This window comes from Panthera leo, chromosome D1 (assembly GCF_018350215.1).
Source record: "Panthera leo isolate Ple1 chromosome D1, P.leo_Ple1_pat1.1, whole genome shotgun sequence".
Lineage (NCBI taxonomy): Eukaryota > Metazoa > Chordata > Mammalia > Carnivora > Felidae > Panthera > Panthera leo.
Genome location: NC_056688.1, coordinates 56,139,982 through 56,152,294, shown reverse-complemented (window position 1 = coordinate 56,152,294; position 12,313 = coordinate 56,139,982). Strand labels below are relative to the sequence as shown.

Genomic DNA, 12,313 nt, shown 5'->3' with positions numbered 1-12,313 from the left:
GAGTGTTCAGGCTTCTGAACACCCAGGAAAGATAGCATGCTTCCCTTTTATTTTATTTTTTTTAATGTTTATTTATTTTTGAGACAGAGAGAGACAGAGCATGAATGGGGGAGGGGCAGAGAGAGAGGGAGACACAGAATCGGAAGCAGGCTCCAGGCTCTGAGCCATCAGCCCAGAGCCTGACGCGGGGCTCGAACTCACGAACCGCGAGATCGTGACCTGAGCCGAAGTCGGACGCTCAACCGACTGAGCCCCCCAGGCGCCCCATGCTTCCCTTTTATTAAACTAGTTTTAGTGCAATTATTGTATGTGAGCGCTTCTCTGGCATTTTGCATATGTTGATTTACTTAATCTCTACAGCAATCTTATTATTTTACAGATGGGAAAACTAAAGCTGAGAGCGAGGAACTGGCTTGCCCAGGAACACATAGCTAGAGAGTGGCAGAGCCAAGATCGCAAAAGTGCCTGATTCCTGTTGTGTCTGATTCTAAAACACTGTGTTCTTTCAGCTATGTCAGTCCAGGTGGTGGAGAAATTCATAGTCTTGGGGGGGGGGGGCGGGGAAGGCAGATTGATAGCCTGCAGAATGACTTAATGCTATTTATTATAGAAGCAATCGCTATAGATGCTATCATTATGCTCAAGGAAGTCTTCCTGGAAGAGGCTGCATTTGAACTGGTTTTTCACTAAAAAACAAACATATACCGGGGCACCTGGGTGGCTCAGTCCATTAAGGGTCTGACTTTGGCTCAGGTCACGATCTCACCGTTGGCGAGTTCAAGCTCCCTAGGCTCTGGGCTGACAGGGCGGAGACTGCTTCCGATGTGTGTCTCCCTCACTCTCTGCCCCTCCCTCGCTCATGCTGTCTCTCTCTCTCTCTCTCAAAAATAAATACACATAAAAAAATGAAAACAAACATACACTGATTATCCATCAGGCACCGGAAATCCAGAGATGAATGACAAGGTCCTTTGGCTCGAGGAATTCAATGTGTGTGTGTGAGTGTGTTACACACTTATTAGAAGACAATGCAATAGAATAGTAAGAAATATGGTAGAGGCAAGATTCCTAACTCAGGGTCCCAGAGTAGATAAGGGAAGCCTTTTGGAAGAAGGGACTCCACCAGCGGAGGAGATTTGATGGGCAAGTAGGCACTAGAAGGTGAAAAGTGGCACAGGCTTTCTAGGGATAGCATAAGCAACACACTGGTAGAGGTGAAACAGCGTTTTCCGGGTGCCTGGCACACACTGTGCAGCTCAGCGTGCTAGTTAGTGGAGTGCGAAGAGGGGAGTGGACTTGTGGGTTGGAGTTGCTCACGGAAGAGCAGGGACTGCCCGACAGGTTTCTGGTCTCAGCGCATCCTGCGTGGTGACTTGTCGAACGATAAAATATTCTTTCTCAATGCTCGCACGGTCCTGCGAACCCCTCGGGAAAAAAGGCTGCTCAGAGAACTTGCAACAGTAGCCCAGCCTTCGCGACCCAGCTGGCGCCAAACGGGTCCCCGCCGTCCAAGGGGAGGCCGGTTACCAGGGCAACTAGGTTCGGGCGGAAGTGGCTCCGAGGACTGACTCTCACTTATCAGGTGACTCTCCGGCCTCCTGCACGTGACAACAGAGCCCAGGCGCTCGCGCTACCTAATCAGACCCCGCCCCTCTTTCCCTGTACTGACAACTGACACCAGCCTAGAGCAATGGCCCTTGCGGATCTACCAGGAGACCCCGCCCCACGGTAGTGAAAGAACCAATTAGACTGGGGAAAAAAGAAGCAACGCCCCGGGTTTCACCCCAGCTTGACAGACGCAATTTAGGCCATCCCCGGGTCCCTCCGCCCCGAGCCCATTCCGGCCGTCGATGGACAGCCCTTCTACCCAATAGCACACCCCTTGGCCATCGTTGGGTCCCGCCCCCGTGGCAGCACAACCAATGAGCAAGCCAGGTCTCGGCGGGGTGGTGGGGGTTGCACTGCGGTAATATGGCTCTTCCTTAGCCCGCGGCCGCGGCGGCCGGAGGTGGGGTAGAGCCGTCCTGCCTCTCGGGTGGCGGGTTTCGGGGCTGCAGGGGCTCGGCGGGTCGTGGCTACGCTGTGGTGGCGGATGCCGGAGGAGCGCGGGCCCCGCCGCTCGGCGGCCCCTGAGTCAAGATGAGCGCCTCCGCGTCGGTCGGGGGCCCGGTTCCCCCGCCGCCCCCGGGCCCGGCCGCCGCGTTGCCACCCGGTTCTGCCGCGCGGGCCCTGCATGTGGAGCTGCCCTCTCAGCAGGTAAGCCCGCGGGCTCGCGGTGCTCGGTAGGGGGTGGGGTGGCAGGAGGCCGGGGAGGAGAGCCCGTGGGCGGCGGGCGGACCCTGTGCCAGCCGGGAGACCCGGGCGAGTGCCGGGGAGAACTCGGGGGACCGAGGACTTCAGGATTGTGAGGCGAGGGAGCCAGCGATGTCCGATGCTCTGGGAGATCCCCGAGTCCCCCGGAGGGATCCCGTTACTGGAGACCGGCTGCAAAGAGACGGGAAGAGACCCAGTGGAACTCCCTGGGGGCCCCGGCCTGAGCCCGCCTCTCCCCAGCTGGGGTGCTGGGGATTCCCTTGCGCGGACCCTCCTCCTCATTCCTCCTGGGAAGGGACCCGGGGAAGCCCGGGAGTCACCTGAGAGATGGGGAAAGCGCTTTTCCTTTCTCTACCCACTTGCGGAGAAACCAGTTGGTACTCTTTCCTACGGGAGAAGTTGAGGAATCTTTATGGTTTCTACCGTTTACTTTTCATCTCCTTGTTATGAAGTACTCCCCTCGGCTTCCCAAGAGAAATCCTTTGGGGCTTTGGGGTTTCCTTCCTGATTCTCAGACCCCCAAGGATCGCGTTTTAGCAATTTAGGGGCGGGCGCCTTCCTCCTTCATTTCCTCAAAGGACTCCCCGTGGAAGGAGGATCTGATGTATATGTTTATGTCTTACCCCATCCTTTAGCGGGGGTTTTGAGGGCTTCTCGGGTCTACATTGTAAGCGGATAATGAAGAGAGAGCACTGAGCTTGGGGGATCTGACACAATTCTCGGTGTCAGCCGTATGTCTGTATGGTACTTCTTCCCTCCACCTCTCCCTTGCCAGGAAAGGACCTTTCACCCTCTCTCGTATTCCTGTTTCCATGAAGAGGACCCAAGGAAAAACTGTCAGTTCCTGAGACTTAACCATGTAGGATTTGTGCCAAGGGCTCAATGGCCAGTAATTCATTTCATCCTGACAGTTCTATGAGATAGCTGTTTTTTATGATTTCCCGTTTTGTAGTTCAGCAAACTGAGTCTCAAAGATGGAAAATCCCACGTCCAAGGCCTTGCAGTCAGGAAGTGCTGAGGCTGGGTTTCACAGTCCAGCGTTGGGACCCTGTAGCCCGGGCCCATGGCTGTGTGCTTGAGACTTGAGAACCTTCGCACAGGATGGAGCACGGTCCTGCACCCTGCATTCAACTACCCCTGCCCTAGTACTTAGGAAAGATTCTTAAAGAAGAAAGCAGAGTTTGGGGCAGGGGGTGGAGGGGAAATGAGATGGGTTTGAAAGCAGGAAAAGTAGAGGGGGTCCTAAAGCGGAGAGCTGCACTGGAGGTCTTAGCTGCACTGGCCACTGAGCTGAATTGTGTGCAGAGGCAGGACTTTTTATGTGGGAGAAGAGCATTTAAAAGCTGGGGTTAGCATGTGCCCTAGTTTTGTGGTGCTGTTGGGAAGCGAGTTGGTGGAGAATATTAGGAGTTTGAGGGTAGTGCGGTTTGGATTGTATTTATGAGGTCCCGGGAAAGATTAGAAGTCTGGCAGGGGGAAGACTAGCCTTAGGAATGAGCATTAAATGTGAATTTTCATGTGTGTGGGGAGGTGAATTGTGAGGATGGATACTGAGAGAGGCGATGGTGGGCACTGTTGGGAGCAGCCTGGAGAAATCCTAAGTATTGAGGGCCAAGAGGGATTTAGCTTGGGGGAGCTTTGGGAAAATGTGGGATTAGAAAAGAGGAAGCATCATTTGTTGCATAGAGCATGTTCTCTGATAACAGTTCACAGTTTAAAATGGGGGAAATAGCTCAACTGTCCGTGGAATAAATTTAACTGCATTTGTAAGCCTTTGTCAAATTTTTGGATTTGTGCCGAGGGATACATAGTGGCTTAAGTGTTTAGCTGAATGCCATATGAGCTCTGAGTATGGTATTTACAGCTTTCTGGGGGTGTCATCCTTCTTGAATTCTTGGAAGGTAGCCTATATAACAAAAATACTTCTGCAGTTGACGTTTTTTTTAGTTTTGTGGGTCAAAGTGCCCATATAATGAAAATACTTTTACTTTTGCAACTGACGTTCATTTAGCTTTGTGGGTCAAAGGGTTCAGGTTTTTAGGGTGTGAGTAACATTTAAAAAATAAACATTTTTGTAAAAGTGTTATCTGTATAAACTGCACTGATTATTTAGCACACAGCTTGATGAATTGTTGCAAAGTGAACACAGTTATATAACCATCACCCAAATTAAGAAATACAAAATTATTAGCATTCCAGAAGTCCTCTTTATGTTCTCTCCCATCTCTACCTTTTCTTTCTCTCCAAAGGAACTACTAGTCTAATTTCTAACAAGAGATTGGTTTTTGCCTGCGCTTGAACGGTGTATAAACGCAAACGGTGTATCATGCAAAGACCACATTTTTTTGTGGTCTTCTTTGTCTGATTCTTTTGCTCAGTATTATCTGTGAGCATCACAGGATGTGTGTGTATAAGACTTTTTTCTTTTAGCATTGAATTCATTGTCTTTTGTTGTTGTTGTTGTTCCATGTGGCTTTTGCAAAATTTAAAAAGTTTAGATAAATTGGAAAATCAGTTGATAACTTTCTTTTAAATGACACTTTGAAAATTGTGTCGTTTTACTGGATCCCATGGTATTTGATAAGATGTCAGTCTTTTGAAACAAATAAGTAAACACTGTTTTAGGATTTCTGTTTTAAAGCTGATTGTCTCAAAGCATAGATTCAGTGGTTCCCCCAGGCTGCTTCTTGGCATTGTTGACAATTTTGAGTGGGTAGGTCAGTCTGTGAGATGTGGAGCCACATCCATAGCTTGTACCCACAAGGTACTAGGAGCACCTGTCCAGTCCTGACAGTCAAGAATGTCTTCAGGGGCTGCCAAATGTCCCTTAGAGGGGCAAAATTACTCCTGATTGACAGCCACTGTTCTAAGTATATTTTCATCTTAGGGTAGACAGTCTCCCTGCTATTTTGTACTCATTTATTTCAGTTTTCATTAAGTCCCATTGATTCTCATGGCTGTAATGTTTAAAATGTTAATTTACTGTATTAGTTTTAAAGGTATTGGAATCACCTTAATCTGCCTCCAGGAAAAGACTTATCTATTTTGCTCAAAGAAAGCCCACAAAACTATGTATAAGACCCAACTTATTTTTGTCTTATTTTAATCCACTTGTCGTTAAAAAAAAAAGTTTAGTTAAGGCTGCATAACTCCTGAATCTTTGTCTATGTGAGTAACTAGTCCATAATTGTCAACCTGTCTGTGTCAAATGGGACTACTTACTACTTAATCTTTGCCTCCTTTTGCTTCTGTATGATCTTACTTTAATTGTAATTTAAGCATGAACTAGTCACACATTTTGAAGACTGTTTTTGATCTTTAATTTTTGGTTGAGGTTTGTAATTAGTGAATATAAGCTCATCTGAAGAATAACTTCCTTCACACCCTTAAATTTAGAGTTTTGAAATAAAATTTTGTGTTTTGTGGTAGAGGCATTTAATACGTCCTAAAAGTTTAATTGAGAGCACTTCTTTCCTCCCCAGAGTCTTCCTCACTTGAGTCTAACCTAAACTACATTTCTGTAGATACTCAGAAATGGGTGGTTTTTTAGTGATTGTTCAGTGACCCTTCCAGGGGGCCACATATTCCTTTAAGAATTTGGTAAAAGCTATAGACACCTTCCTTCGAAAATGCACTTACATACTTAAACGCAGTTTTGCATGCGGTTTTGGTTTTCTTGAAACATATGTACATGGAAACCCCAGTTTCAACAGCCCTGAACTGGTTTATTCCTTTCCTTTAAAAATTAAGAAAAAATTTACTATTTATTATTTGTTTTAGACAATCATCCATGTCAGTGTATATACATCTACCATACTTTGCATAATAATGTTCACTTAGCTTTGTTTAACCCCTTGTTGGTAGCCCTTTGTACAGTTTTATCTGTTACATTGTTGCAGGGAATATACACGTATAGGTATCTTTGTACACTTGTGCTAATATTTCTTTAGGATGAATTTTGAGCAGTGAAATCACTCAAAGGATATATGTATATATTTAAATTGGTATAAATACATAGAATTATACTTCATATAAAATATGTACATGAATACTTTTATTATATGTACATTTTTGTTAACTTTATTTTTTATTTTTATGTTTTCATTTTTGTTAACTTTAGAAGATATTAGCAAAGTGTTTCCCTGAAAGGACACGTCCACCACACTACTCCCACTAGATTATGACAGGGTTTGTTTACCCATCATATTTTGTCAGCTTTGGGCATCGGAAGTTTTCTCAGTGTTTTCCAATATGATTTTATATATATGTATAATATATGTAGAATATAATCATATAACTTATACATATATGAATGTGTATAACCTGCATCTGTATACACATATGTATATATTTTTGCTATTTAAATTTGTATTTCTTTAATTATTATATTTTAATAGCTTCATTCAATGTATACAAAACACTGTGCTAAGTACATGATCTCATTTATCCTTCAAACAACCCTATGGATTTCATCTTTGCATAGGTTTATGTAACATTGTAATTTCTTTCGTGAATTGCAGGTTTATTTTTGTCCTTGGCATTAATTTTTCTGATCGCTCAATGTTTTTCGCTGATTTGAAGAGCATTTATTTTTCTTCTCCTGTGTTTGGAAGAGGTGGACTATATTAGCTCTATTAACATTTATAGCCCCTGAATTTTTTTATGTAGACATTATTTTTCAGAACAGTTTTAGATTTACAGAAAACTTGAGGTGAAAAGATAGTGCAGAAACTATATACTCGACACCCATTTTCCCCTATTCTTGATATCTTCCAATTGTATGATACATTTGTTACAATTAATGAACCAATATTGATGTGTTATGTGTTATTACTAATGAAAGTCCCCAGTTTATTCAGTATTCCTTAGTTTAAAAAATTGGGGTAAAATACACATTACATAAAATTTGCCATTTTAATAATTTTTAAGTGTGTATCTCAAAGGCAGTTAGGACTGTTTGTGCAGTCATCACCACTGTCTATTTCCAGAAATTTTCATCATCCCAAACAGATACTGTACCCATTAAACAATAATTCCCCATTTTCCCCTTCTTCCAGCCCCTGGTGAACTTTGTTGTGCTCTGTTTCTATGAATTTGCTCATTCTAGGTACTTCATGTAAGTGAATAATACTACAGTATTTGCTCTTTTGCGTATGACTTATTTTCAGCGTAATGTTTTCAGTGTTCATCCATGTTGTAGCATGTATCAGAATTTCATTCCTTTATAAGTCTAAGTAATACTCCATTATATGTATATACTGGATTTTTTTTTTTTATTTTTTAAGTAAATTGTACATCCAGCTTGGGGCTTGAACTTACAACTTACTGAGTCAGCAGGAAGCCTGTGCATTTTGTTTATCTATTCATCTGTTAATGGAGCTTTACTATTTACCTGATGACCTTTTTCTGTGCCAGAATGTCATCCTGAATACCACATTATATTTAGTTGTTCTGTCTCCTTACTCTCTTGGCTGTGACAGTTCCTCAGATTTTCCTTCTTTTTGATGACTGAGACAGTTTTGAGTACTGATAAGGTATTTTGTAGGATGCCCTTATATTGGAATGAGTCTCATGTTGGTTTTTTTTTCCCCCCTCATGATTAGACTGGGGTTATGGGTTTTGGGAGGAAGGCCAAGGTGGTAAAGTGCCATTTTTATCTGGTCTTATCAGGTGTACATACTGTTAACATGACTTATTACTATTGATGTTAATCTTCATCATCACCAGCTGAGGTAGTGTTTGGTTTACAAACACTGCTATAAGGTTACTCTTTCCTGCTCACTCTCCATACTGTCCTTTTTGGAAGAAAGTCACTATGCACAGCCCATACTTGAGGAGTGGGGATTCCTGTTCCCTCTCCTGAAGGGCAGAATATCTACATAAATCATTTGGAATTCTTCTGCGTGGGAGATTTGTATCAGTAAAGACTTCTTTCACAGATGAGGAATCTAAGGTCTGGGTAACTTTTTCAAAGTTAGACAGTGTTAACACAGGGGCAGTTAAGGTCTTTGATTACCAGTTGCCATAGACACCTACTCTTTGCAGAGCGCTGGCTAAACACAGAAGTTTTAAGTTACCTGAAGGTTCAGGACCATGATGCTTTGTAGTTTATTTCCCACAGCACCTCTACCAAACACTACTGATTACATAGTAGGAGCTGTCTGTATATTTTTATTTTTAATTTTAATTTTTATATGAATCTTTCCTTTGAAGACCTTTACAGCCTAAAGAGAAGAAGGAAATGGGATTGAAGCACATACAAGAAAAAAATGGTAGAAGCATCAAAAAGCTTTAGAAAGCTTAATTTAGCCATATAGGATATATAGTTCCCTCTTATGTGTTTATTAGATATCTTACTGTTGGTAATCTAATTTGATTTTTTTTTTCATGTACTTTCAAAGAAATCTGTTTTGTTGGTAAGGCCACTAAAGGCAGAGAGAAAGTTGTATCTTATTAGGAACATATGCCTCCTGCAGCACAGTACTGTGCTATGTATGTTCATTCCTTCCACAAATATTTATTGAGCCCCTTACTTGTGACTCAAATTTAAAACATGTATATAAAATAGAATGATAGCAATTTTTGAACTGCTTTGGCTCTTGTAAACAAAACTATATGAGGAAGGTTCAGAAACTGGAAAAAAATCAGCAGTCTAAAAATCATTTTTATATGACAAAATACATTTAATTAGGATTTTTTAATTTGTTTGTTTCTTTGTTTTTCTTGTGAAAATGTTTAGTTCTCCTTTGAAAGGAAAAGCTATGTTCTTATTTAGTGTTTACTTTAAAATTTCTCCACAGGATCACAATTCTTAACTTTGTGGCAGAAAATTTTTGAAGTGAAACTGACTAGAAATAGAGCAAGAGCAGAACTGAAACTTATAAGTTGGGCCTGAAGTGTGTAGTGAAATGAAAAAACAAATTAGGTTTTCGTAGTTTTAAAATGTGTACTTTTGATATCTGTGTATTTTTACCCATCAGCCTTATTACTACTGTGGGGAAAAGGAAAATTTGTCATTTTCAAAAATTATTTATTTTTGAGAGCGCGCGCGAGAGAGTGGTAAGTGGGGAAGGGCCAGAGAGAGAGGAAGACAGAATCCTAAGCAGGCTCCAGGCTCCGAGCTGTTAGCACAGATCCCCACGTGGGGCTCAAACTGACAAACAGCGAGATCATGATCTGAGCTGAAATCAAGAGTTGGACGCTCAAGCCATTGAGCCACCCAGGCGCCCCTATTTGTCATTTTTAAAGCACTTGAATGAATGCAGTAACAAACCATGGGTATTTTAGAAAAATTAAAGACAGGTCTATGTTAAGAGAGGAGTTGAAACATTTTAGGTTTTATACTTTGTTATAGGTCTAATGACACCGTAGTGTCTCAGGCAGAGTTAAATGTTTCTAATTCCTTGCATCAGTTAGCAGTTAGACTATATAGGTAGAAGAGTGCGTGCAGCACAGAAAACTTGACACGAATTTTTAGAAAACATAATTCATAGTATACCTTCTTGGTTTAGTATTATACAATCTTGTTTTCCATCTTACTTTGAGATGGAATCTTGAATTTGAATCATAGAAGTTTACAAATGCAAAATCTGAAGCTCTCAGAGGTGAAACTATTCCCCTGGCCATACACTTGGTCATCTGTTTATTCTCTTCCTGAAGGAGTCAGTAAAGATGATTAGTTTAACAAATGTGAATTGAGTGCCCTGTTCTTTTAGTGACAGATACCTGACCAGAACCTGGGTGTTGGGAGTAGTTCTACTGTGCTTGGCTGGGTGTTTGAAAACTTGTTTCTTAAACTTATCTCTGTGCTTTGTCACAGCATCTCCACATCTCTGGGGATTTTAGGCTAGGACAGAAGTGGAAGAAAGGCTGTATTTTAAACTTCTTTTTACAGGCAGAATACTCAGGCTCCACCCCCACACCCCTTTTATGGTGTGAATTAGAATGAAACTTTGGAATATCCCTCTGTATTTTAAGTGATCAGTCTTCCTGTTTTGTCTTTGGGTACTTACCATGCCTATCCTTTTTTTTAAAATGCCTATCCTTTTTTGAGTAGTCCACTTAAGAATTCCTGATTCTCTACCTCTTTAAATTTCTGAAACAGCAACATCTGGTGATTGTGGGTTCTTTGATGTCAGGAATTTCATTCTCTGTAATATTTGACGCTGATTGCCACAGACCTCATTTACTAGAAATGTTATGAGGCATTGAAAACTCTAGTCAAGTGCGTTTGTTGGTTAAAGGCTAAGCCAGATACTGTTAAAGCTGAGCATTAGAGCCTAGCACTTAAGCGGCTCAGTTTGTTTGTTGGTCCATTGAAATATCTGGCATTTTTCCCCCCGCCATGGTTTTTAGAATATCCTGAAAGAAACAGTCTGATTTTTTTGAGAACAGTAGGGAAAATCAGGAAGTGGAAACTGGCAGTTACCTTTGGCTTTCGTCAGTAGACTCCAGGGTAAGAAAAAAGGGAAGATACAAATAAGTAAAAGTGGCAATCAGACTTTTATGATTTTTTTTTCAGGAAAAACTTGGTGTTCTTTACCATGATTATACTTTTTTTTACTAGGGGTTTTACTCTGAACTATAAGTAATTCATATGTTAGCCTCTATTGAAAGAGGAAAACTTAACTGCGTCAGCCATTTATTCAACAGATATTTATAAAGTATCCTTTTTGAATTATGCTAGGCATGTGATTAGAAACTGTAGGTCTTGTGTCCTCCAACGTGCTTATGTCTTTCAGAGGATGTGAATTTTTCCTGTCACAATTCCAGTCGCTTTTTGATCAGAATACAGGAAAACTAAACGTTTAAAAAAAAAGCAACATGAAAGTAACTTTATTTAGAATCATGAAAAACTTTTTTTTTTAAATATCTGAGAGAGCGAGCGAGCGAGAGTGAGAGAGAGAGAGAGAGAGAGAGAGAGAGAGAGAGAGTGAGCATGGAGGAGGGGCAGAGAGACAGGGAGACAGAGGATCTGAATTGGCCCTGTGCTGAGAGCTCCAATGTGGGGCTCAAACTCATGAACCATGAAATCATGATCTGAGCCAAAGTCAGACTCTTAACTGAGCCACCCAGGCGCCCTTTTAAAAACACTTTTTTTTTAAACGTTTATTTAGTTTTGAGAGACCGAGATAGAGCACGAGTGGGGGAGGGGCAGAGAGAGAGAGGGAGACAGAGAATCCAAAGCAGGCTCCAGACTCTGAGCTGTCAGCACAGAGCCCAACACGGGGCTCGAACTCATGAACTGTGAGATCATGACCTGAGCCAAGGTCAGATGCTTAACCGACTGAGCCACCTAGGCGCCCCTAAAAAAACTTTTTTAACCTTGATTGTCTACCTTAATGAATAGAATAATCTCATTAAATTGGTACTGCTTTCATCCACTAAAATGTTAATATCCAGCTATATATGGGAAGCAGCAAGATGAAGAAGATTTTCTAATTTTTCATTTTGAAAATAGATCACAAAGCAAGATAGGAAAGTAGGCTGTGGGTATGCTACTCATTACAGGTCTAGGACATTTTATTGTATTTATTTATTTTTATTATTATTATTTTTTATTGTGAGAGAGAGAGAGGCAGAGAAAGAGAGGGAGAGAGAGAGGATTCCAAGCGGACTCTGTACTGACAGTGTGGTCATGACCTGAGCTGCAATCAAGAGTAGGACGCTTAACTGACTGAGCCACCCAGGCGCCCCTCCAGGTCAATGTATTTTATAGCACTGTGCTCATTATAGGAGAGAGTTGGTCCCAACTTTATAGTAGGTATAAAGATTTAATTTATAGTAGGTATTTCAGGCTTGTTTTCATGAATTGACTTAATGGAGTTTATTCTACTTGATAGGTATTTCATATAAACAGTTGTCCAGGTGTTCTGGAGTGACTAGTTTACTTTCGATATCCATATATTTCTATCAAAGACATCAGTTTGATTATTAGATGGGGACACTAGAATTGCAGAATTTCTTAATTGTACCTTAGCTGCATTTTTGATATTATATT

At 41.7% G+C, this 12,313-nt stretch overlaps 1 protein-coding gene across 2 annotated transcripts in view; it reads left to right on the top strand.

The window, feature by feature from the left end:
• The first annotated feature begins 1,171 nt into the window (after window positions 1–1,171).
• The window catches only part of UVRAG (UV radiation resistance associated), a 297,399-nt gene continuing 286,257 nt past the window's right edge, over window positions 1,172–12,313 (top strand). For both annotated transcript variants that reach the window (XM_042904090.1, XM_042904092.1), the window contains exon 1: window positions 1,172–2,256. In XM_042904090.1, coding sequence (XP_042760024.1) covers window positions 2,140–2,256 — 117 coding nt within the window. In that variant the 5' untranslated portion in view covers window positions 1,172–2,139. The remainder of the gene's footprint in view (window positions 2,257–12,313) is intronic.